Genomic DNA, 26,008 nt, shown 5'->3' with positions numbered 1-26,008 from the left:
AAGTCACATGTTCAAGAGCTGATCTCATTATTTTAATTTAGCATTCCAGTGCAAATTGAGAAATATATGAAATAATGTAGAACGCTTCTCATTGTACGGATTCTTTCAGTAAGCTTGGGGCTGTAACCCTACCTCTTCCCCAGTGAAATCAGAGTGCCATTGATTTTGCCTTTAGTATGTCAGGCAACTGAAACTCCCTTCCTGACATATGATGCATACATCATTTCTGGATATTGCCCATAGTTTTGTTTAAATATGCACAACATTCTTATGCGTTCACATACTGCTTAGTAAGAGCAGGATTTTTCCCTGCTTTTTCTCTTTCCTCATCACTTCAAATCCCAGCTTTACTTTCCACCCACTCGTGACACTCCCTAGGGTAGTGGGTGAACTGCAACCTAGAAACAGGCCACAGATCTTCCACGAAGTCTGCTGGGTTCAATGGAAGTGTCCATTTCCTGGAGCCAGTCTGAGACAGACAGTGCTCTGCAGTCAGAAACCAGACTGGAATCCAGTGACCCTTATTCCGTATGAAGTGTTGTGAAGCTCATGGCACACCAATTCTTTTTTAGCTGTCTGCATGCTGAATTTCTGCCTGACCTTTCAGTGTCACGCTACAGATCAGTAAAAACAGTGTTTTCCAAACACGTTGAACACCTTTATACACGTGCAGCTTGAACATTCTTCTGAACGTATAAAGTTATAAACTTACAGCTGTTTCTTTTTGCTGCTACACCATCAGGTAGTTCGATACAACCTAAATTATTCTCTATAGAGCAGCAGGAAGTAGCTTCACTTAAGACAATATTTCACAGTTTAAATTATGGGAAAACGAGAACAGATTTCTTCTAATTTGACCAGTTCTAGCTTTTACACCACTTAAAGTGGAAAGTACACGGACACCCTACTGAAGAACAAGACTGCAAAGCCTTTGCTCTTCCTTCACATCTTAGGAAGTAGCAAGTGGAAGCAACCACACCAACAGCATTTCCTAGTGTCAGAACTTCAGAAGCTGTTATGTTTGCTGGGATCTTGCCACCCGTCCACAAATAAAATAGAATTAGCAACTTCATTCCAAGCCAGTTGATGTCAGCAGGAGTCTGTTATTGTTGCTCTCAGCACAGACAAGTCGGCAGACTGACACATGGGCCATCAGACTTTTATTTCAGCCCTTGCCCTGAATTAAGTATCCGCCAAATAAATAAGGCTAGCTCTGAAGTCAGGCTGGGTAACACCAAAACAAAACACAACACAACAAAACTACTAACAAAATCTAACCAAGAGAGTTAACAGCTCTCCTCTCCCCTTTTGCTCCTACCATTTTTTAAAGTTTGAAACACAGCCTAATGGGTGACTAGATCTTAACCTCAGAAATAGTTTGCATTTTCTTAGAATAAGAGAGTGACTCATCCCGGTCAATCACTCATAATCACTGTAGATTGTTGCTCGTGGAAACACATACTGCCAAGAGCAGGGCTTATTAGTGGATAGGTTGAATACACTTTTCTTGGATAAAAAAAGAGCACTGGTCCCCCAAAAGTTAATAATTAAGCCACTGAACTGTCAGGCATCTAAAGAAGAATATGCAGGGTCCTATTAACTCAGGATATTAGATAACTCTGAAACAGTACATGAAAGAAGAGATAATATTATTCAACAAGCATTCTGAATTCTCATCCCAGAGAAAGAGAAGTCAAATAACTGTATATATGCTAAAAACCAACTTCAGTGAGTTGCATGTTTTAAAATAACACTAGCTGAAAAAACGTGCCAAGACAACTATGCCTTACGTAAAATATTTAGTCTTGTTAAACACTCAGGAATTAGCGCATAGTTGCTTCCTGAAACTACAGGATAATTTTGATAGGCTTTATCTTTTTCTTTAAAGGGAACAAAAGCATGTCATCGCTGAGTCCTTCACATTGGAAGAAAACTTAATGCCGAACTCCTAAGGGCAAAGGAGAATCTGTGCTGCTGTCTGCAGCACCCTCTAGCGGAAGATGCATTATTTTACAGAATTTTACATCTAAAATTACTCAAGAATTTTGAATTATATTTCACAACTCCCAGACATAATTATGTGGCATCAGTAGCTTTATGAAAGCTGACTTCACAAAACTACTTTTATACAGGCTAGTTCCTTAGTTCTCTACGGACATTTACAAAATTCTGTAACTGACATTTTCAGGTCAAAGTTGGAGGTTTGACAGCACAGCAAAGGATACATGAGTCTTTACCACAGAGGTACAAAAGACCTTCCTGGTTGTCTCTTGTTGCTGCTCTTAATGTTTCACAGAGTATTTAAAGCTTCAGCATTACAAGGCAAATGATTCCTTCCATCTTACATGGGTACCACTACGGTAATAGTGTAGTCATACCCTACGAGTGCTGTAGGGTCTGTGTTGCTAGACTTGTGCTCTACCCCTCAGCCCAGAATTGTGCCACCTCTTTGTCCCTGCCAAGAGCTTCTTCTGCAGTTTGTCACCAGCACAGAACGCAGGCAAGACTAGCAACAGGTCTAAGGCATGTTTCATTCTCACCTACTTAGCAGCACCCCATTATCTCTAGAGAGCAGATAGAGACAGTAATACTGAGACACGAACTCAACTAAAACACACAATAGCATTACTCTACCTACTAAATGTAATACTCCTCCTGCAAAGCTTCTTACTTGCTGTAACTTTGTTTCATGTCAAAAGCATGAAATCATTATTAGTCAGGTCAGGAACATCTCTTACAACAGGAGATATTAGCAACTCCCTGTTGATGTGATGTACCAATGACAGCAATGTAAGAGTCTGTGCAGCCATCATCTTAGCTGCATGGATGAACTCCATACTTAGATCAGCAGAAATGAGCTTATGCTAGCTGAGTTCCTTGATCCAGTATTGCCAATGATTTTTATACAGGAAAGCATATTGCTGTTAACCATAGAACTAGAAGTGAATGTGTACACAAAGGATCAGATACCTTTTGTAACATTACTATGATCCAATAGAACATAACATTGGAGCTTAAATCAACACTTTTATCATAAATTAAAGCCATTTGAAAAAATCCAAGAAACTTATAATACACAAGTTTAGCCCTGCTTGCAGTAGCATAGCAGAAGTCTACTTCAATTATCCCCAGTGTATTCTTTAGCTGGAATTCTTGTTGAAGCATACACAGATCAGCCACTTTTGTGTGACAGACTGTAGTAGCCTCGCATTTAGTAACCAAAGCAAGAACGATATCTACTACTTCAAGTGAGTCACTGCTGAAGTAGTAACAGCACATAAGAATAACAGTAATTTATTTAGGAAAAGCTTTTTTTTTTTTAAGATCAGATATCTTATATGATTAAATGAGTTACATCCAAATCTGTCTCATATATGCATTTTGAGATAGATCAACATAAAGGTACATAACTAACAAACCACCGCAAGACCAGATATTATTTTTAAGCAGGCAACTAAAGCCATTTCTTTATGCTCTAAGGACCAATACTAAGAGTATCTGAATATACTTACTGTTGATTAGCCACCTTTGGAATCAAGTTTTGTGATTTATAACTGCATTCTTACCATTATGCACATTTTGTTTCATGGCATTTACCATACCAGTTTTCATTCAAGAAACCAATTGACACAATTCAGTTTGATGTATTGTTAAAACTTTATTGAACTTGAAACGAATTCTCCTTAAAAGCTTACTCGGTGTTTCGATTTTAATATGTTACACAGAGCAAAGGGTCACACTTAGAAAGAAGCTTGTCTTACATAAGAATGCAAGTAGGTAATACAGAGACAGTAAAAGACCAGAAGACAGGAGTGAGAAAGTGTATTTACAAGCATGTCAGAATGAATTTAACAGTTAAAAATTCACATATGTACAGTTTTGAACTGTTCAAGTATGTTTCAGTAGGACAAAGTGCTAGAGGTCACAAAAAAAAAAACACAAAGAGGGGCTATTAAGACACAGAAGTGGCAGCCATTTGTGTGCCAAATGGCTTGTAGGTGGTTGCAGTGTATGCAGTGTCTAGAAGTTGAAAGTATCAGGAGTACTACCCTGAATTTGGAAAGTATAGCTAGCAGCAGTAGATTCTGGTACAACATTCTGGTCCTCCTCCTCCTAGAAGGAAACAAAAAGAAGTTGGAAAGACTAGTAACGTTTCAATCAATTAGTCAGTGCTAGAATAGAAAAGTAAAGTTGTACAGCAGCCACTTACTTCTGCTGAGAAATATTTTTCAATCAGAGTGGCTGAGGCCTTGTACACCTGCTCATTTTCATGTGACTGAAGAGCTTCAATTTTGTCTAGACCTCCACACTCCTCAATCATGAGGCAAAGTTTCTCAGTCTCATTTATCTTCTCAGCAGCCTGAAAAAGACAATTATGAAGTAACATTCAAGGTGTATAGTACTAGCTACTGGAGAACAGCTGGCAGCAACCTGGACAGCAATTGAGTATACTGCATCCACATACCAGGAAGATATTAGAAACGGCATCCAAAATTACTAGCACAGTTTTGCTGTCTTTAGCAGTGAGGAGATTCAGTAGAGGTTCAACAACACCAGCCTGAACAAGATACACAATCTGGTCAATTGTTCCGCCGCTTGTGTAGTTAGTCACAGCCCACACAGCTTCTTTTTGAGATTTGAAATCTCCCTATGAAGGTAAAAAAAACCCACAAGGTATTAGAATATAGACAACAATAATGGCTAAAGCCACACACACAGATTCCGCTTTTGTTTACCTTCCTCAGAATACCAATGAGATAAGGCACAAGGCCATGATCCACAACTTGCTGAATCTGGTCCTGACGTCCAGCTGTGATGTTGGACATTGTCCATGCAGCTTCTTTTTGAATGTTGTTCTTATGATGAGATAGGAGACTTGGAAAGACAGATAGGGCTCCTGAATCAATAACAATCTGCGTCTGCTCATCAGTACCAGTAACAATATTTCCTATGGCCCTCAGTGAAGGAGTCTGAAACAGATGTGAAAGTAGTACTTAGGAAAAAAACAGTGTCATCTAAGCCATGCTTGATGAAACAGCCATCATTTATACCCCTCTGCTCTAGCCTTCCAGTTAGCAGCTTGATATACTAAGACAACCTTAAAGCTCATAATAAGTGTTACATAGGCAGACATTAAACACACTAAGACTGCACATCTTCAAGACTTATCTGCCAACTACTAGTGACAGAATTTAAAAGTTTAAGAATTGATACAGTAATTATATTACTGATATAGCATAGTTACATTGTGTAAAGAGTCTAATTCTAAATACTGTTCCTGGAGGCAGGATTTCCAGCTATAGTGTAGAATTGAAGCCAAGCTTTAAAGAATGTTGATCATCATCCTGGCCTGTCTGTTAAAGCCATTCATCATGTGTCAAGGTCACTCTTCAGCAGTAGTCTATGCCTCATCTGGGATAGTTTTCAGTCAAGATAGAAGCTCAAGGCTTACGTACACAGAACCTGGAACAAGCATCAGATTTCTGTATGACAAGATCCTTCAGTTTAAATAAATGCTATTATAACCTCAGTTTTGTCCACGACTCAAGTCAAGCAATGGCAGCTTTCATTCCTGATAGCTTACCACTATTGGCAGTTCACCACATCCCAGCAGTTTGACGAGCTGTGGCACCAATCCAGTCTTCACAACAACTTCTATCCTGTCATTGGAACCATCTGTTAGATAGGAGAGTGCCCAGCACGTGTCTGCTAACACCTCATGATCATCGTGATGCAAGAGTCGGACAAGAGTTGGAAGAATCTGCTCAATAGCTTCTATGGGTGGTGCAGGATTCTTGTTACGACACAAATTTGAGAGGGTCCAGGTAACATTGCGTAAATATCCAGACTGCAAGAGTTGAAATAAGCCATCAACAACTGTTACTTTAGCTCTTTGCTCACTCATCAGCAATTGTATTTTGAGTCATACTGTAAACTTACAGCCAAAGAAGAGAGATCAGGAACAGCTAGTAGAGTCAGCAGTGGTTCAATTGCACCAAATTTAATAACCAGATCCCTGTAGATAGAACCGTCCCCTAGAAAAATAATGAAAGATAACCTGTTAAGGAACAGAAGTATGTATGCATACAATCGTGTTACATCATGAATGATACTACACTTAAGGGCTAAGTAAAATAAGAAATAAAAGGGGCAGAAGGACTACTTTAATGGTTAAGTCTTACACCAATAAAAACACAAATGGAAAAAAACAACAATGCAGTTATAATACTGTATTTTGAAGAACAGGATCCAGCATTGGCAGATCAAGTAATCCTGAAAGGTGCATGAGAAACTTCAGTATGCTCATTGACATGAAAGCACTAGTAACTGTTACGAAGCAAAGAACATTGGCCATCACATACACCCTTACATGAGCCATCTGCTTCCTCCTGTGTCTCTTCAAGTCAGTATATGTGCAAAGCTCACTGATGGAAGTCAAAAGCCTCCAAGGGAAAAATTCTGTGTCATAGCATGGTTATACAGCTATTTGAAACTTGAATTTTCATGCGTGTGACCCATTTAATACAACTCAAGGTTGCCAGGTTATACATGACATGACCTAAACCAAGTCTGAAAGTAAAGAATTGTCCATAGCATACTCTGCATTATAGATCATGTCTGTACTTGAACATCACCAAGGCAGAAATTCCAAGCAGCTCAGCTTGCTATACACAACATATCAGTAATAATGTTCTCTTATTTCAAGAGAAGGCAATAAGTTTGAAAGCTATGTAGCATATTGACATACCTGCAATATTTCCTAATGCCCACACAGCTTGTTCACTGATGTGAACATGAGGAGAGGCCAGAAGTGAAATAAAGGCTGGAACAGCCCCACCATCTACTACCGCCTTGGTTTGCTCTGATGTGCCAGATGCAATGTTGGTAAGCGCCCAGGCAGATTCAAATTGAATAGGACTACAGTCTGCTCTACTCAAGAAGGAGACAAATTTTGGAATCAAACCAGCCTGAATTATGTTGTCTATGGGGGGCTGCTTCTCTCTTGAGAGGAGTTTCCTAAGGAGGAATACAAACACAAAGTGTTACTTGTGTCTGCAGAGATCTGAACAACAGATTCCTCTGAGTCAGTATAAAACAATCCACAATAAAAAACAAGGGAGAGAAAAGGATTAAGGCAATCAGAGTAGGCAAAGTAAAAATACAAGGGGAAATTCAGACAAGCTACAGACAGCTTGAATACTAGCTTCCTAAACAGATTAACATTGCCAAGGTATGTCTTTAGTTCATGAGAGGTGGTATTACAACTCCTGAAGTAAAGCAGATCTGCAAGTCATAATACATCCAAGTTGCTAGATATTGCTCAATAGACAGAAGGGTAGTGACTGTCAGAAGCAGTACTGAAGCTATGTAAAAACTTGCTAGAATTTAGCAACTTAGATTTCAGATCTGAAAAGGTGAGAGGAAGATTGGCATACTTGCAATCTGAACTTTCAGAAGGCATGTGATCTCTGTAATATTGTGACTAAATTAATTATTCCTAAACATTGTATATAAAGCCAGTTTATGGTTCTGTTGAAGTACTGTCTGATGAGAAGAGCTGTATTTGTTGCCCTTCAATGTTCAGGCTCATATGCTAAACCTTTGACCATGCCTAGTTACTGACTTGAACAGCAGAGCTGGTTACCTCTGATCTCCCTTACCTGGCAGCTTGAGTAGCCTGTAATTGAAGCTCCATATTATTGCTATTAACTCCTTTGACTATTTCTTCAACAGACCAGTGTGCAGAAACCTGTACAAGAAGAGTTCTATGAGTACTTTGCTGGGTGAGGCACATATCTCCATGTCTTTACACAATACTAGGAAGAGGCCACAATTTAGTCATGTCCTTCACAAAAAGTTATATCCCTATGTGACACTAAAGATTCAGCTAGTTTAATCTACAGTTATTTGAACTACTGAGAACTTTGTTTTGTGGGACTGATACATAGAGACAGCAGGTTTAAATAACTGCCTAAGCCCTTTACAAGATACCTCAGCAGCACAGAGAAGAGTATAAATACTGTACACGCTCACAGGCTAACTAAGCATCTACAGTGTAGTCTATGAAAGTTATTATCACAAACTTCAGTTGGTAATGCATACATAGCTGTGATATGTCCCACAATAGCAGAGATTCACATTAGCGTGGCCACATTGACTATATGTTGCAAAATCTGAAGCGTGTTTGTTCTGGGTACCTACTTACCTGATTGCTCCTATTTTCCTGAAGGGGAGAAGTGGCATCATCTGGGAAAGTGCTAACATTTCTTCTTTTAAGCATCTGGTCATCTTTCTTAGCTTTCCTCAACTCTACATTGACTTCAATACGCCGCCTTCTCATTTCCTGCAGAAAATACATTCTTAGTAAGTTCTTGATTTTACAACCCCTATTTAACAAATTGATAGCTAGCTATAATACTTATTTGCATCTGAATACTTACTGTAGTATCTTTTCCTTTGTTTTTGAATCTGTTCAAGCGAGCTGCTGTATTGGTATTCTCATTAGTAGACATCTTGCTTATTAGAGTTCAAAAGACAAATGAGGAGAAAAAAAGCCTGAAAACCAGAGTAAATAGTAAACACCAGAAGCTAACATCACAGGAGCACAAGTTAAAAAGCTAGGCTCAAAGTTTGAGTCCAAGAGACACAGCAGATACATTCACATCCTTTGACTTCATTAAAGATACTAGTAACATAACAAGCTGTCTCTTTAAAAGCTCGCTATTACAGAAGCCTCTAAGATTAAAAGAACACATTTTAACACCCCCTGAGCCACAAATATGTATCTATATGTTTTTAAGGAACAAGAATGGTTTTCATTCCTATAGACAGCACTTTAGAACACATACGCTATTTCCGTTAGGTCCTAAGGATCTACGGCACAGGCTCTCCACCCACACCCACCCCGGCCCCTCTCGATAAGAGCAGAACTCTGGCACCAGGAAGGCCTTCCGAACGGGCTCGCCGCGCCTGTGCAGCCAGCAGCACCTACACCAGGCAGACCTTCGCGACAAGGCCAGCTCCAAAGCAAACCACTACAAAAAGGCTGCCTTCGTCTCGGCCACAAGTCCACCAGAACACGAAAACCCCCTCCGGACATGCAAACTCCATCAGACTAGTTTTTGGCAGCAGTATGGGACCGCAGAGACCCAGAAAGCTCTGGAGCAGGAGCTAAGAGTGCCGGCATGCCCCACCGCCAACAAAACCCAGTCCCTCCAGACAGAGCAGCGTAAGCTCCACTCCCCCCTGCACCACACCCTGCTCCTCGCTGCACACCGCCCTCCCTTCCCGCTCCGCACCTCGGCCGCAGGCTCCGCGCACAAGCCGCCCTCCTGCCTCCCAAGCCAGCGAGCACGCTGCCACTAACCCCGGCGGCTCCAGGCGGGATTTAAATTTCCCGCTCCCTCGCTCTGCCATTGGCCGGTTCGAGCCATAGCAACATTCTGATTGGCCGGTTTGAAATGCAGCTCATCTCGCGATGAAAGGGAGAAAATCTCGGCCGAGCTCCCGGAAGAGCGCCCTGAACGTCACGCATTCAAACAGCCGCCCGCCTCCTCGGCACTACAACTCCCGGCATCCAACGCGGGGACAGAGCCCTCGGGACTAACGGTGGCCAGGCCTCCGCGAAGCGATGACATACGGCTGTGGCATGCTGGGACTTGTAGTTTCATCCCGCCTAGGAAGAGCAGGGCGGTTTATGTCACTCACGCTGCCCGTCCTGAGCGATTTGCATCAGCCACGCATCATTTCCTCGTATACAGTCTCATTTCTGCGCCACTAACCATCGGGTCACTGAGGGCTTTTCCTGAGATCTCCCGTGTGATCCCAGTCCCAGAAATGCGGTGCACAGGAATTGAAATAAAATGTGGTGTGAGGTTGCAATTTAAAGCAATCCAGCAGCAATTAGTACGGACCAAATTAAAATCATTCCAAATGATATGAAAGTATGCTTGCCCTCGTAGCATGTCCAGGAGTTGGATGGATTTGGGACTGTTTCAGGTTTGGGCTTTTTACAGGGCACAGAATACAAAGGAAAAGCGCCGCATTGCTGTGGATGTCATCCCAGTCATAACACCCGGGGCAACCATGGCTGCCAGCAACCCCAGCACTTCAACGCCTATAAAGGATAACTCAGGATAAAGAGATGCACATCAATTCCAGCGAACTAAAGCACTGCATTAAACCAGTTGTACAGATCCGGAGATACGCACAGCAGTTAGCAAAGATAGAGCAAAGAAGGAATTACCAGCGACGTTTTACGTGGCTGGTTTTGTGCCTTACTGTTCTGCTCTTTATAAAATGAAACCACCCCTCAACATTCAAGCAAGAGCAAAGTAAGTCAAGATTAGATAAGGTACATCAGTCACGGAAATAGCAAATGGGGGGGGCGGGGAAAGCAGTTTCAAAGTAGAAACTGAGCTAAAACACCTGGCGGGCCAAAGAACCGGAGCACCGGTGCCTGTCTGCTGCGTCATAAATGGTTGGAGAGCGGGCGGTGTGGAGCAGCGTGCCCCAGAGAACGCAGGGATGGGTGCTGCAGGGCAGGGACAGGGCAGCAGGGAGCTGGGCTGTGCGCGGCCAGCACACCCCGATGCACCGCAGCCTGAAGGCCTCTTCCACACGCGGGACAGCGGCCACAAGGACCGGGAGCGGGCGGACTGCTGAGGGAAGCTAACGTTACTGCAGAACGGGGTGCACGGCAGGGGTGGGATGACAGCCCCGCAGCGGCTAAACTGCACCTGAGGTAATCGGGACAGCAGAGGGGGAACAGAAGGAAAAAGGCGCCCCGATCACTGACGGGAGAACGCTGCGGGCGGAGCAGATGGGCCGGGGCGGGGCTACTGCCGGCGCCGCACCGCAGCCGGCTAGAGGGGCGGGAAGCGGGGCTTCGGGAGGCCCGTGAGGGGGAGAGTTTAAAGGAGAGGACCTCGGGAAAGGCGGCCGGCAGCGGATCTCCTCAGGCAGGCACCCGCGCGAGGGAACGGCGCTCACGTCCTCGCGCCACGCTGAGGGAACCAACGGCCGCCGCGCGTGACAGACTGAGGCGCGCGGGAGCGGGGAGGGGCCGAGGCGCGAGCCCACCTCTGAGGGCCGCTCGAGCCCGCGCGAGGCTCAGGGGGCGGAGCCTCGGGGAGGCGGTGACGGGGGCGGGGCCTCCCGCTCACGGCCAGGGAGAACATCGAAGCGCTCCAGGGGCGGAGCTGCCGCAGCCGGGCGGGGCTCTTACGGCACGCCGCTCGGAGCTTTTGCTGGGTGACCCAGTGGCCTAATGGATAAGGCATCAGCCTCCGGAGCTGGGGATTGTGGGTTCGAGTCCCATCTGGGTCGTACCGCAGTCGTTTTGTAGCCTCCGGGTACATTCAGCGCGGGCTCTCGCGGGGTGTAAACTTGGAGGGAAGCGCGTGTGATCCCGCACGGCCCCACACTTTTGGCCGCGCCGCTCGCTGCGGGAAGCGCCCGCTGGGACGCGGGGCCGAGCAGCTTACTCGCGCCCTCTCCCGGTTGCCGTGCCGCTACCGCCGCCCCGTCCTTCCCCTGGGCCTGCGGCAGAGAACCGGCTGAGGAGCGGAGGAGCCGCCGTGAGGCGCGGGCGGCGATTCGGTGCGCGGCTGAGCGAGCGGTGAGTGCTCCCGAGAGCGGGCCGGGCCGGGCCGGGCGGTCCCGGTACTTCGGGCAGCTTGACCCAACTGGCGAGCTGAGACGGCACACAGCGCTGTTAGCCGGGCGGGAGCTGCGCTGCCTGAGGCGGCTCTCAGCGCCCGGAGCTGGGATGCGGCCGTTCCGGAGCTGTCAGTGGGGATCCGGTGCGGCAATGTTTCAGTGGGAACGGGCGGAACAACCTGCTTAACGCAACGACCCGGTGTCTGGGCTCAGCAGGGCTTCCCTTGCGCTGGGCGATAACCGCTCCTTCGGGAGCGCTCCGTTAGCGGAGGATGCCGGCAGCCGCGCAGCTGGAGCCCTCGGGTCCCTCGCTCGGAACGCGCAGCCTTTGGGTGCCGAAGCACAGGGCGACGCGCGGCACGGCGCCCACCCGCCGCCCTGCACAGCAGCCCCGCGCGTCCAGCAAAGCCGTGTGCTTTCCTCGGAGCAGTTCCACAGGCAGCGAGGCGCTCCCCCAGTTACAAACCTTGGTGTGACCCTCCTGCCCATCCGGTACGCACAGGCAGCGGGGGTGCGGGGCTGTGGGTGCGGGGTTGTGGGTGCGGGCGCGGCCGCAGCTTGGTGCTGCTCCAGGGGGCTGTCCGGCAGCGGTTCCCGTTTCCCCTAAGGCTGCCTCTCATTAGCATGAATCGGGGGAAGGGCGTAGAAGACTCCGCTTCATTTTGAGGTTGGGAAAAAAAAAAAAAAAAAAAAAAAAAAACTTGACTTCAAAATGACAACCGAAGTGCTCTGGCTCCTCTGCTTTGTCATTAGATCATCTTGCGGCTCGGCGGTCGGTAAGTTTCACACGCGCAGCGGGGCCGGGCATATCTACCTGTGGTATTAGGGGACGTTAAAGACATTTCCACAGATTCTTGCCAGGGCAGCCCCCTCTTCAGCAAATTGTAGCACTAATCACGTAAAGGCTCGGGAAAGAAACATTTCTACACGTCTGCGGGTTGGGGATGTCAGTTGCAGTATTTGCTTTGTTGGTGTTGGGGAGAATGAGGAGCACCTGCCCGGAGCAGGCAGGGAGCTGCGCCGTGCATCCCGCCAGCCCCGTTCTGCAGGCGAAGCTTGCCTGCCTTCTGCACGCGGGATCTCGTTGGTGTGCGGTCGTGCCCTTTTGCTCTCCTTCTTTGCACCGATAAGTCCTAGATCTAGAATTTATCCCCGTGCCTGGAGCAAGCCATCGAGAACAAATGTAGATCTTACTTCTGTAACTAAAGAAAATCTATGCCGTAAGGAAGGAGAAGTCCAGGAACTGATTATGGTGCAGTTGTATTTCTGAGGTTGCAAGAGGTGGACAGGAACGTGCTGGTGTAGTGGAACCAGGCTCAGTGTCCTGAACAGATGGAGCAGGGAGAAATGAACGATTTCTTGTTACAGCCCATGACTGAGGGCACAATAAACTGATAGAAAAGTGCATTTATAAAAGCCAAATCTAAAACACCTGTTGAGAGCGCACGGCTTCATATGGGAACGGCTCCGTAACACCCTTGCCTATTACTTTCTTTAGCTTGGACTTCTTCCACCCTTTTCTTCATGGGCATTCTTTTGACTTCAGATGTGGCCAGCCCAAATATCAGGGAATCTTTCCCATGACAGCAGCTGGTGAGAGCAGAGGGGGAGAAATGGCAAGGTCAGCAGCTGAGAGGCAGTTATGGAAGATAAACCAGGATGTTGTTCATCTGTGTAAGTCAAATATCTCTTTTCACACAAGGAGTCAGGATCAGCCTCCTACACAGTGCTAACCACAGAGAGCGAACACCCAGACAGCGGCTGTGTGTGGGTGAACTGTTCTAAAACTCCACACTGGCCAACGAAAGGGAGGGCTCAAGTACAGGGAGAGGGAACTGCAAGAGGCAATTTCTCTCTTCCCAGGCTAAAAGAAAAGTCATTTTGCTTTGTGAGCTCCGAGCAATCAAGGTGAAATATAAGCTAAGGTCTAGGTAACTGTCCAGCTTGCACAAACAGTGCCATTAAGCCTGTCCCTTTGTCACTGGAGTCCCAGACGCTTCCTGTCTTTTTCAGCCCTTGTCCTCTCAACTTAAGAAAAGGCTTGACATAATTGTTACTCAGCAGCAATAGCCTAGCTACCAGACTAGGACTTCTTGGACTCCCATACAACTTTGTAGTGCAAAAGTCAGAGATCCAAAACTGCGGATAAAGATCTTTTCAGTAGCGTTCAAAGCTGAAAGCCGCTGAAAAGTCCAGATGACACTGTCAATAAGGCATCCCATGGATGGGAAAACCAAATAGTTCTGTTGTCATGGTCTTTTAAACAAGCATCCCAAATGGCAATGTGAATTTTGTTTCCTCAGATGCTCCCTGGAGATTCAGGCTTTTGAGAAAAGGGTTTGTTTATAAGTCATGTTTTTAATTTACAACAATAATAAAGTAAAAATGCAAATCTCCTGTGTTTTGCTCACAGCTGCATTCTCTGTACCAGGCCTTCCGTGGCTGAATACAGAGGAAAGGAGAGCTCTATTTTATCAGTTGAACTCTTTGTGAGTTCTACTGTCATACAGTGGAAGGCCTCATTTATGGAGCAGAGCCTCCAATCTGCCAGGCACTTCCCATTCACATGGGCACGGAATAATAAACAATTCTGACTTGCTCTCTCCTTTTTTTTTTTTTTTTTTTTTTTTTTTTTTGTGTGTGTGTAGGAGCCTTGCCCCGTGCTGAGAAAGCCAGCCAGACTCTCAGCAAAGATGTGTATAATTCAGCAGATGCTGCGCCTGGCCAAGTCAAACTGCCATCCTGGGACGCCACTGGAGAGAATCCCACCGAACACCGGCTTCTGCCTCCCACCAACCTGCAGCACCCAAAACCTCCTGAAGTCATCTCCCCCTCTTCAGACAAAAAGAAACGAACCAAGCCTTCTACAGAAAACAGCACAGGGCTGAGGAAGCACCTCCTGCAGTACGGAGGGACCCTGCCTCTGGAACCTGCAACCGAGGGGCCTCCTCCCACCTCCTTTGACTTGAATCACGCTAACAGAAAGCAGGCGGACAGGCGGCTGGCTGAGGCCGCTAACAGCGTGTCAGCTCATTTCCAGCACGCAGCATCTTCCTATCAAAAGATCACATCCTTACTGGGGACAGTAGAGTCAGATGATTCTAACGTGCTGGATCACTTCAACCGACCAGGCAAGATAAACCCCTACAAAAGCATTGAACTGTTGAAAATGATCAGCAAACCCTCCTGGGTCACCAACCGCCAGCTGCCCGGCCTGCCGTACCCTTTCAGCGTGCTGAAGAAAGGTAAGGGAGTAGACTGTTCTGACAAAGAATGCCGTGAGCTTTCCAAAGGTTGGGTGGCATAATTTGAATAAAATATTCCTTCTGGAATATTTTCAGTCTCTGTGCCTGTTCTAGGTGCTGATATGGAGAAAGCATGTCTGACCGAGTGCAGGAAAGAGAGAGATGAAGTGGAGGCCTACTGCACAAGTGAATTTGGTAAGCTGTCTTCCACGAGCCACACAGACAAAGCCAAGGCCATCTTTGTTCATGTACTCCTTGACGCTTCACTTTGCTTTTAGGGTACTATTTCACTACATGTATTAAGTAATCATTAAGCACATTAAAGGGAGCCATCACAGCTATTTATAAGCGTACTGTGACAATAGTACCAAGTCTTACATTACTCTTTCTCTACCACTGACTAGTGCTCTTTTTCCCATTTCCTCTACTTTCTACTCCAGGGCAGAAGACAGTGCTCTCGTTGCTGATCAACAGAATTGAAGACCATCAGTTTTAAATACTCTGACATTAACCATTGCAGCTGTGTTGCTTAGCCCACACTACTTAGAACAAGTCTGTGATTTGGGGGGTAAAGAGGCAAACGAAAATAAATGGTAACACAAAGAGCATGCTCTCTGTACAGAGAATTCCTCAAGAAGTTCCTTAGGACTCACGTCCTTGCACCCAAGCTGATACAGCTAAAGATGTTAGGAAAACAACTTGATAATTTTGTACTGAAGAGCATTTTTTGACTGAAATCTTTCCTTACATTTATGACGTGAAATAGATAGCATTTTCTCACAGTATTTTAAGAGATGAGCAAAATACATGCCTACTGGTAACAGATGTTTCCATTTGCAGAATATAAACACGTTACGAGACATCTGTTTTCTCTAAATGGAGAAGCCAGGAAGTGCTTTCTACAAATGTTATACATATTTTTTATTTTTATTTATTTTTTTTTACAACTCTCATGCATTCCTGTCAAACGTAGGCCTTGCAGTGACACAATCTTTGGACCTTTCAGCCTTTAACAAATATCCATCTCCTCCAACTCTTAAGCTGAAGAAGCCAGGTATGAAAAAGAGTCTGAGCGAGATACCTGCCAAGTTCCATTGCTGTGGTTGTAGAGAGCACTTCCCAGTTCTTTATGTTTACAGCCACAGACTGAGTCAAAGTTCTCAGTGATGCAGGTAGAATGCCAGTTATAGAAGTTCTTAATACCTAACACAGTTGTTTTCCAATTCCACTACTTGTTAAAACCGGAAGCTGAGTAGACAGCATGAAGCAATTGACTGATAGCATGATATCACCTCTTGGTGCCCTTGCTGCTTGATATGACGAGGGCCTTTCCTTTCACATCCAAAGTGGTTTATTAGCAGGTTAGCTTTAGACTACACTGTGTTGTTTAAAATTTGAAAGTTTTACTTTGTGAAGTACGTCCAGTTTTTAAGTATCGAGGTGAAGAACAATTCTAAAACCATCACTTCATTTGTAAAGAACAGACGTGTTACTAATTCATCAGATGTCACAATTTGAAGTAACCGCTGCTTTCAATCCTGCCAGTTACTGCACCAAATAATTTCTGTGCTGGTATTTACGGTATTTTAAATGAGTCTTCACATTTACCTTGAGATGCCAGTGTGATCTGTAATCTGACGCTTCTTTTTTCTTGCCCTTAAAACAGCAGTGAATGGAATTGTTTATAACATGGAAAGACTGGGGAGTGGAGTCCACTTGATTACACTTCTGGTAAACAGTGATGGACTATACAAGATGAGCCGCCTGTATATCACTCCTGATGGCTTCTTCTTCCGAGTTCACATTCTAGTTGTGGATTCTTTCAACTGCAGCAAACCATGTCCAGACTTCAAACTTGGTAAACAATCCCAGCTAAATCCACTCTACTGTTCCTCCTGCGCGCAGTGCAATTTCAGTCTGCCCTGGTTTAATAGGCTCATCCTGGGCTGTGTTATTTTGAAAAAAATTGTGCTTAAACTGGAGGGTTCTTTCTACCCCACTTCTGCATCTTGGTAGGAGACCCACATGCATGGAGAAATCAGGTAGCAGTACAGTCCTTCAACTTTATCCAGTTCTGAGATGAGTGCAAGGGTTTCCAGGATTGCTTAAAAAAATTAAGCAGGAGTGTAAGCTCTTGATAAATAATCTAGTTTTCCTTCTAAATGCAAGTTTATCAAATATCAGTATTTCCCCACAAAACCTTCTACTTGCAGTACAACACAATAAATAATTCACCTGTAGGTTGTACTTTGCTAGGGTCTAACTTCATTTCTATTCATAAATCTACTGTCCTTAAAGTGAATGTAGTGAATGAATCAATGCTTTCTTCATAACACAGAAATCTTATTTATCTTGCAGGCAGCAGATACATTGTGATGGGTCAGATCTACCACAAGAGAAGACAGATCCCCGCAAACCTGGTGCAGTTCCTGCGTGGGCAACTGAGGCCAGGGGACGGCTTGCTTGCAAGCAGCAGCAGCTATGTGAAGAGATTCAACAGGAAAAGGAACCGCAAAGTGCAAGGGGCTCACACTAAATGTAGATAAGGCTTCAGTAAGCTCCTCCTATAATGCAGGCAGCAGCAGAATTCACCTAACAGAATAAACGTGATGATTTAGCAACGGTAGGAGGTAGTTCTACTGATGGCTGAAATTGGCTGTGGTAGGACACTTGCTTTTGTGCTGTAGCAAACACTAGCTGAATGTTCTGACTAGCTACCTATATATTGTGAAACAGAGCACAAAAGTCCATCTACAGTAACTGGTCATAACCTTGCTCTAGCTGTTTTCAGAGCCAGAGGCTACTGCCTCCTCTGCTATAATGTACCCCTAATAATCTGTAGTGATTGTAAAGTGAAATTCTGAAGACACGGTTCTTAGGTACACAAGACGTAACCGCACTTCCAAGCCCTTCACCTCAAACTAACCTTGGAGGAGGTCAAATCTATAGAGGATGTCAATTGTGTTTTCACTCAGCTCTAAGTATTATACACATTTGATGCAAAAGAAACCAACAGAACTAAGTATCTTTCATATTATTTTGGTTTCCTCAAATACACTTCTTTAAACAGAATTGCATTTTCATATAAAGCTTATGAAATAGTGTATTCATATACTTGAATAATTAATAGCTAACTGAAAGGAAATCAAGTAACTACACAACCCAAATGCCCAATTAGGCTTACAAATGATGGCAGAATTTCATGCCAAGGAATGCAAAATGAGTGTGCAATTGCAAGCATATTTTGTATGCCTGACTACACCGTCAGTTCCTTAAAAGTTCAGCTCTAGAACTGTGTACTGAATGTTATCTTCCCATGAGAATTACTAAATTTGCACTTGCACATCAGTAGAGTTATTCTGAATCAAAAGATACAACCTTTTGTACCATGAAGGGGTGGAGATTTAAGAATTTAATTATACAAACATTCTGCAAAGGGGATCTCTTAATGTTTACTACTCCGAGAGTCAGTATTCACAAATTCTAAGTCTTTACAATAAATTAATAAAGTGTTCACAAGGGTCTGGGTTCACTGTTTTCCTGAGTTTCAAAAGATCAAAAAAAAATGTAAAGAGTATTAAATGAGAGCATCTCTTTGCTGGAAAGATCACCTAGGGATTTTAAGATACAGCTCAAATCTGTCTACTTTATACGTGCTGTAGAAAAATGACTGCTAACTAGTGTTGTTAGTAAGACAAAATATTCTTGCAAAAGCAGTAGCTCTGACAGTACTTGCAAATATCCCTATAAATAAGGCCTAGCTTTTGAGCCACTAGAATCTTAATAGCAACAAAAAGTTAAAACTATTTTTTTTTTCTCTTTTTAGCAGTTCTACCTCAGATAAGTCTGCAGCTTGGTTCAGGGCCACTGAGAAACTATGGTGCAGTGGATGTGGGATAAGTCACACTGTATGAGATACTTCTTGATCTGGAATAGGAGACAAAACACCAGCACTGAACGTCATACATTTTAGGACCTAGCAGACTGTTACTATAGGACATAAGCTTCCTAGTAGTTTGTGTTGATCTAAAATATATTATACCATCTCAATTCTGTTGTGTGAAAGAGCTCATATAGAGCGTAGTGTACATAGGTGGAACTTTCCCAAGACTTAATTAAGAGGGCTCTTGATTTGGCAAAATGACAGCTCCTGGCACTGGTTCAAAGCACTGGACTGGGTGGGGCAGGGGAAGGAAGGAGGAAGGGTTACACGTGCATCTCAAGTTTCTTTGTTTCTATTTTCAAATGCAGTCTGGGGACTAATGAGCAAGTCCCAGTGTCAACCAGTTGCCCGGAATAGCAACTGCGCACCCGTCCCCACCTCCAACACATTACTGTCATCTAAAGCAGGCAAAGCATGGGTGCAAAAATACAACCAAAATGATATGGCCACAGATGTTATCCAAAAGTAAAAGGCCAGGAACTGACACTGCCTCTACCACTACTCCAGGTACAAGTATTGCTCTAGAAGCAAGCCTGAAGAGCAGTGTATTCCATTTTCCCTTTTTGATTACAAGGTCATCTTCCCTTTCTTTCTTGGAAGGTATTCCTTAAAATATCATCACAGCAGCCAAGCAACAAACCACTGCATTTCACAGCCCAATTGAAATGCAGCTGGAGTGGGAGCATAACTGCTGTTTCCTCTTTTTACCAGGCCTATCACGTGCTACAGTATTGAAGAAAAACATTCTGAGTAATGTGGAATTCCAAAATGTAGCACTTACCATTAAAAAAACCCACAGCATTAACCACACTGAAAAGAAGATAGTACTTTGATGCAATAGTTGCCATGCCAAGTTAGACATCTCACAGAAATTCATTTTGTTTCCCCCAGAACAAACACGAGAATTCTGCAGCCAATGCACAGAAATCCAGGTGCAGAGCAGTACTGTCTTCCTGTCCTCCTGGGATTTTATTCGTGGCTTTTGGGTGAGCTCAACTTTTTAACCAGCTTTGAATCCATGTTAGCTGTTTCGTGAACTAAATTTAGGTCATAGGAAATGGACTGGAAGTTGTCTGAGAAACAAAAATCAAGCCAGAATAGCTCACATTATCAAAACCTAGGTTACAATACATGACTATTTTGAAACACTCTATTATTTATAAAACATTAAAAGGAAGATGCCTGAACAGAGATCACAGATCTTAGGAACTTACCATGCTTTAAGGAAGGTGGGAATTAATTACTTTTACAAGAATGCTTTTATTCAGAAACACCATTTAACTATAAATATCAGCTCTAATAAATCGAGAAAAATGCCTCAGCACACTCATTGGCAACTGAAAAACTCAAGAAGGCTTTCAGCAAGATTAAGTCACGTGTATGGATTATTTCCCTGATAAAACTGATTCACTAGCAATTAATGTAATCTGGAAAAGCCAAGACCTATATACCGTAACATTATCAACTGTTTCATTAGAAACACCACCAAATCAATGTCAAGCATGTTATTTTATTTGTCTAGGATGATGTGTCCTATAAAGTACAAAAAAAGTACTCTTCAATTTGCCACAATTTTTTAAAAACATAGCAATCTGTTGCCTACAGGTAGGAAAGTTTTAAATGTCATATGTATTTATATAGGAATAAATAGTACAGAAATATTATGAAGGTTTGATGAAATGCAAGGTATGTTAAAATACCGTTAGAAGCTGAGATTTTTTCCTTTCTGTATTAAAAACACAATGCATACAATATGCAGCATTTCTTTTTAAATGTCAAGGACAACATAACCTAAATGCAACTACTCTTCTTTAACTTCAAGAAGCGTAAATGGATAATCGTTTTCACATTGAGCAATTATTTTTAATTTTCACATATAGGTTAAATGACAACATTTGCATGTACAAAAAACATGGGTTTTATTAGATAAAGTTATCCCAGAAGTACCTGTACACCTGAGCCTGTAAGTATAAGAAAGTGTGGTCAGTAGCAACATCTTTAAGAAAAAACAACAACAAAGGTTCTTGCATAGCAAGGTGCGAGGTTAAACCCGGAAGGAGCTCATTCATACATCAGGGAAATCCCAGATCACCGGACAGAAGTTGACTGTGAATTAGTGCAAAAGCTTCGTCACATGGTTGGAGAGCTGCATACCAATCATGGCTCAGTAACTGTAGATATAGGTAATATGAGAAAGTCATTTATGCAGTATGCAAGCGAGAAAGAAAAAGAAACATCTGCAAATTACATCTTCTTTTGACTTCAACTTATGCTTCTTACCAGCGACTCCTTACACAGGAAACAACGAAGCCCTCTAGAATGCCTCTCATACATATACTTACACTCGGTACTTTACATTTCTAGGGTGCTTGGCAAAATATCACTTAACTCAGCAGTGGGCAGTGACATTTCACAAAATACTTCCTACCACGTTATCTGTTACAGTCATTTTGGCACCACTGTAGAAATTTTATGAAGGGATAACAGCTGCGTAAGAAAGAGAAGTTCTAAACGCTGCCTTTGGAGCCAAGCCAGGTCAGTTCTCCTTTTCCACTTCCCTCCCCAACGACTTGAAATTCCTACGCTTTTCAACAGATCCCCAAAGCGTTACAGACGTATTAGCGCACACTCAAAGACACCTACATGTGTGGGGAGAACAATGATCTCCATTTATTTTGTTTCATATACATCCATATTTTGAATTTTAATACAAAAGAAAAAAAAAATTAGAATCTGACAAATGTTTACAAACAAGATACCTTCAAATAGATTTTACTCGTTTCAGTCTGGTGCAGAGTAAATGACAAATTGTACTGTTATATTCAAGGCAACAGAGTCTGTAGTCCGTGACCACTTAGCCCAACCTTAATGCAAGCTTAATTGTTCTGGTTTGTTTTTTGTTTTTAATCTACCATGAATGACAAACTCATTGTTGATTCCCAGTTCTGTGTGTGTGCACATGTGTACATAGCAGCTCCTTTCATAGAAAGAAAAGACACCTAGAGGTCGTCTTGTACTTTTACCTACAGGAATCATGTTAAGATACAGAATGGATTACATGTGACCGGGGCTGGATTTTTTTTAAGAAAAAATAATTAGCTGACAAATGAGGGCAGCAATAAAAAAGCGTCTTTTTTGCAACAATAAATAAATACAGTCAAAGTTTTCTGTGTGGACTTTAAACCAGCTTCTTCACTGAAGAACAGACGTGGCATTTCCATGGAGTTAAACTTGACCCCATTTACTGTATCTTTTTTTTTCTTGCTCTTTCTCTCTCTCCTCCAACAAAACAAAGTTTTCCTGCTTCTGCCACAATAGTACAACAATTTGATCTTGACAAGAAAGTGGTGCTGCTGATTTTTATTTCTTTGTCCTTTGGACAAAATAAGCCAAGGATATAATTTGACTGTTGTGACCAATAAAAACGCAGTTTACATCAAGTCTTGTCAGGATAACCTGACTAAAAACATCTGGCTTCTTAATTAAAAACTTTCAGACAACCAGAGTCTTGCTCATTTGTTAGGTAACACGCAGAACTCTAAGAAGCTGTAGACTGCAGTTTGTTGTTATGGGACCTGCAGAGTACAGAAGAAAGTGAAGAATTAAGCATCCTTCATTTTGGGAAACACAGTTGCTGCAAGGTGTTGCCACAGGTAAATCACTAGGAAGGAATTACCACTGTGCTGCTTTTTTTTTTTTGTCTTAGCCCTTCCAAAAAAAAAAAAACCACTTAATTTTCCCTGAATTTTATTCAGATTTTCATGTCCTGGATAAAAATATTTCACTAGTTGTCAAATCCAGTGTCACTGGGATATTTCAAAATGCCTGAAATCAGTTTTATTCTCATGTTTACATAACGGTAGTACACCAAAAAGGAAAGAAAAAAGACAATTTATAAGGGTGAATATTTATAATAAGACTATTCAGCTTATATTTATTCAAGAATTCCTTGGATTAACTTAATAGAAAAAACTGAACCAGGCATATTAAAATCACATCTTTGCTAATCACAGTTCAGCAGAACTCCTCTTTGACATTCACAATTTTATTAGTGACTGAAAATAAAAACAATGAAATACACGGTTTCCAAGAAGAATTTTTCATTTCTCTCAATACAGTATTCCAGGAATGGGACAATTTTTTTTTCTTTTAATACATTTGTGTTTAACCAGCAGGATTGCTGGTAATAATAAAAATACCCAATGTTTGCTTTTTAGACAAATGATCTGGATTTTTAGGGCTATTTAATGCTATTGAATTGTACAATAAAAGAAAGTTCTGATTCCAGTTAAAAAAGTTCAGACTAAAGATATCACAATCTGCAAGAGAAGAAAGGACACAGATGGTATAAATGAAAAACAATAACAAATAAAATGCAGCAATGAAATTTATGTGTAAGCAGTGGACGCTGGATAACCAGCGAATGAACGATGAAAGAAACAGGAGTTGAGAACTACCCAATAAAAATTATTACTACAGTATTATACTGAGAAGGAAAAATGCTGGTCTAATCCATTTGGTCTCACATCCTCTCTCATCAGTATTACTCTCGTTGGATTAGAGCTTCCACAGCAGTAGGTATAAAACAAAGTTTTCAATTTACTCGATTACAAATGAATTTAATCCTGCATTAATATCTTAGACTAGGAGCCTTAGTTTTGACTGTTGCAGTCAGATGGACAAATTTAACTACCATACACATACAGATTTCTGTGTAATGCTGGAAGGAATTCAACATTTGTAATTCAGTTGCAGTTGGTCCATGTTGGAGCACAACAAGGATATAGATAGACAACAGAAAAATCCATAGTACAGGGGCCTATTTGTTTTCAGGAATGTCTATGTTAGGGAAATACCCTTCATCGGTCTTTCTACAGAAAAACATTAGAAAACTCAATTTTAAATACTCAAATTTGAATTGTATTTAGTTTTCCATATCTCTTTATTTAAAGTATATTTATTCTCTCTGATTGAAATAAGGTACTTGATAAAAAGATGAGAGAAGGTATTAAAAAGCAAACTATTTTAAGGTCTTTCATTGCATTACAAGCTTCACAGAAGAATAGTCTCCTTTTAGCATGTAAAAAGGACTTGATGCACAGTAGAACATAATTAAACTCAGAACAGCACAGTGTATGTCCTGGTGAGAAATGATTCTCATTTAAGTCTTTTGCAGCAGTGACTTAGGGTCATTCAAATTTTCTATGTGTATTATACTAAACTTGTATACAGCATTTCATTTTGAATGAGTCCTACAAAGTAACCTAAAAAAACCCACATATTTAAGTCTTAATGTTGATTGAAAATGACAGTTGGCTATTATAGAAGAGTTTTTCTCCCTTTAAAAGAAAAGCAGTTGTCCAAGCAAGTGCACGGACAAGCAAATCCTTGTATGAAGGATTTGTATGTAAGGTAAGCTGCTAAAAGCATTAAGGAGATTTTAGGGGAGAGCAGAACATCTATGATTAGGAACACTTCAGCTTACCTGCTTGCCTTAAATCCTTTTAGTTTCTGTACAAAGAATGATTCAAGAACTTCTGCACATTGGTAAAAAGGAGAGTCACTTGGATTGTAGTAACGACAGTTATCAAAAATTTTGGTCATATCTGCCACAAACTCTGTGACCTTTTTGTAGTAACGTTTCAGTATTCTTTCTTCCATGGTGGCAAGGTCTTTAAAAGAAAGCAAAGATTATTAAAACAAGGCATTTTCACCTTCAACAGAAGCTAACGTTATCAGAGTGCAGGAAACAAAGCCTCCAGAGGTTCAGTTGCATTTCCAGGAACTCAAGTTGTGACATGCTAACACCAGTAAACCTCCCTTAGAATAAGCACTTATGCATGAATGTGTCACGTGCAGCTGAGTTAAAAAGCATGAGGTGACCTTGGAGGTCTTGGTTTCTTGCAGGAAGCTATTTACTATTCCTGAAGAAATGAAGGAAAAAAACCAAAAGAGTGAAAAAATCTGGATTCGCATACTTCACTTTCCTTACAGCCCTTGCTGAGACTGAGTCATACTTGTACATCTAATCCTTCTGATCGTTTCTTTGAATTCATGACTAGCCTTACATGAATTTTTTGTATCCGCAGGAACAAGCATGTTTACCACATGGGACAGATGAAAGATTTCAAGTGCACAACCATGCAAAATATTACTGCTTCCACTCTTACCGACTGGAAACATTAATGAGACAAGAATGACAAGTAAGCAGTAATCATTCTATTCTAATGCAAATGTAAATTAAAGACAATGTTTAACTGGAAAAACAATGGCTTACCTTTGGAAAATGCCCTTCAAGTGCTTATTTTTCAAACATCAGTTATGGAGAATGTATGAAAACCTAGGTGGGCAGGATTACCTCGTGTATTTTTACATGTGCATATTTACGTACAGTACTTACAAGCATAATAGGTAACAAACTTGATATTCCTAATCCCAAAACTACTTGCTCATCACGAGATTATTCAGAAACACTTACCCATTGGTTCTTTAATAACACCATAATAATCTGGTGCATCATTGGGATCTACTGGTTCTAAGAATGGCCAGGCCATCTTGTGAGCCTGTCAGGAAAACAACACGTAATTAACAACAAAAAAAATAGCACTATTCAGTAGATAGTTTCACTAAAAAGTAGTGATATCCTAATCACTATAAGCATTCCACAGTACAATAATGCCAGTTAAGCTGCAGCTGACACAGTGGCATTTTGCACAAAATAAGGTCTTGCTGTTTCCTTTTCTTAAGAAAGTCTCAAACAACTGGAAGAGAAAACAGAACTTACTCCGAGACTCATTAGACATCGTACACAGTGAAGCATTCCACTCTGCTGCAGTTTTTATTCTCACCTGTAAAGAGCGTAGTACTCTTCTTAACCCTTCGTAATCTTTATCAGTTAGTGGACTGAGTACAGTCATGGCATCTTCTGTGGACTGACATTGTGGACACACATACTCATCAATGAGATCAGCCTCACTTTGTAAAATGCCAACACACCGACCATGATACCAGTTCTGACACCGGTCGCAGCCAATGTAAAATCTGCAAGATCCAAAAATATGTTAGTGACTAGATTTATTTAAAGATTACATCTAAAAACATAAACCTGCAATCCCTTGTACACAAGGCACTTGGCACAAATACAACAGTACAACACATG

The 26,008-nt window shown here is 42.3% G+C and overlaps 3 protein-coding genes and 1 non-coding gene across 17 annotated transcripts in view; 2 read left to right on the top strand and 2 right to left on the bottom strand.

The window, feature by feature from the left end:
- On the bottom strand, positions 3,634-11,114 carry KPNA2 (karyopherin subunit alpha 2). 2 transcript variants are annotated; one of them, XM_021414518.1, is made up of 11 exons: positions 10,928-11,114; positions 8,442-8,556; positions 8,207-8,344; positions 7,662-7,750; positions 6,749-7,017; positions 5,941-6,035; positions 5,585-5,848; positions 4,737-4,970; positions 4,466-4,648; positions 4,211-4,360; positions 3,634-4,113 (listed from the first exon to the last, which is right to left on the bottom strand). In XM_021414518.1, the coding sequence occupies exons 2-11, from the start codon at positions 8,511-8,513 to the stop codon at positions 4,021-4,023; spliced, it is 1,587 nt and encodes a 528-aa protein (XP_021270193.1). In that variant the 5' UTR covers positions 8,514-8,556; positions 10,928-11,114; the 3' UTR covers positions 3,634-4,020. The 2 variants fall into 2 exon arrangements, with proteins under 2 accessions (XP_021270193.1, XP_021270192.1); XM_021414517.1 differs by lacking the exon at positions 10,928-11,114 and adding an exon at positions 9,300-10,290.
- Positions 11,256-11,328, top strand: TRNAR-CCG. Its single transcript has one exon. It is a non-coding gene; the product is annotated as a tRNA-Arg (tRNA).
- Positions 11,658-18,814, top strand: C17H17orf58 (chromosome 17 C17orf58 homolog). Of its 2 annotated transcripts, XR_002443757.1 has the most exons (6): positions 11,658-12,437; positions 14,310-14,906; positions 15,021-15,101; positions 16,573-16,764; positions 17,265-17,529; positions 18,733-18,814. XR_002443757.1 is itself a non-coding variant. In XM_021414522.1 (5 exons), exons 1-5 carry the CDS (start codon positions 12,374-12,376, stop codon positions 17,450-17,452), a joined length of 1,122 nt encoding a protein of 373 aa, XP_021270197.1. In that variant the 5' UTR covers positions 11,659-12,373; the 3' UTR covers positions 17,453-18,428. The 2 variants fall into 2 exon arrangements, 1 of the variants encoding a protein (XP_021270197.1); XM_021414522.1 differs by lacking the exon at positions 18,733-18,814 and having other exon boundaries at positions 11,659-12,437; positions 17,265-18,428.
- BPTF (bromodomain PHD finger transcription factor) overlaps positions 20,090-26,008 on the bottom strand; it is a 48,810-nt gene continuing 42,891 nt past the window's right edge. For 10 of the 12 annotated variants that reach the window (XM_021414502.1, XM_021414506.1, XM_021414496.1 and 7 more), the window contains 4 exons: positions 25,698-25,890; positions 25,328-25,412; positions 24,335-24,521; positions 21,494-22,424 (listed from right to left, as the gene is read on the bottom strand). In XM_021414502.1, coding sequence (XP_021270177.1) covers positions 22,388-22,424; positions 24,335-24,521; positions 25,328-25,412; positions 25,698-25,890 — 502 coding nt within the window. In that variant the 3' untranslated portion in view covers positions 21,494-22,387. Of the gene's footprint in view, positions 21,021-21,493; positions 22,425-22,579; positions 23,169-24,334; positions 24,522-25,327; positions 25,413-25,697; positions 25,891-26,008 lie in introns of those variants that run through there. The other 2 variants (XM_021414499.1, XM_021414498.1) reach the window with 2 other exon arrangements.

Source organism: Numida meleagris, chromosome 17 (assembly GCF_002078875.1).
Source record: "Numida meleagris isolate 19003 breed g44 Domestic line chromosome 17, NumMel1.0, whole genome shotgun sequence".
Classification (NCBI taxonomy): Eukaryota; Metazoa; Chordata; class Aves; order Galliformes; family Numididae; genus Numida; species Numida meleagris.
The sequence above is the reverse complement of the archived record's forward strand: the minus strand, read 5'-3'. Positions and strand labels throughout refer to the sequence as shown.

Coding starts and splice junctions, on each gene's coding strand:
- KPNA2 (XM_021414518.1), bottom strand. CDS start 8,513: ATGTCTACTAATGAGAATACCAATACAGCAGCTCGCTTGAACAGATTC. Junction 6,036..6,748: donor GGCATTAGGAAATATTGCAG/GTATGTCAATAT, acceptor TTATTTTTCTAG/GGGACGGTTCTATCTACAGG. Junction 4,971..5,584: donor GTGGTGAACTGCCAATAGTG/GTAAGCTATCAG, acceptor CATCTGTTTCAG/ACTCCTTCACTGAGGGCCAT.
- C17H17orf58 (XM_021414522.1), top strand. CDS start 12,374: ATGACAACCGAAGTGCTCTGGCTCCTCTGCTTTGTCATTAGATCATCT. Junction 14,907..15,020: donor TTTCAGCGTGCTGAAGAAAG/GTAAGGGAGTAG, acceptor TGCCTGTTCTAG/GTGCTGATATGGAGAAAGCA. Junction 16,765..17,264: donor ATGTCCAGACTTCAAACTTG/GTAAACAATCCC, acceptor TTTATCTTGCAG/GCAGCAGATACATTGTGATG.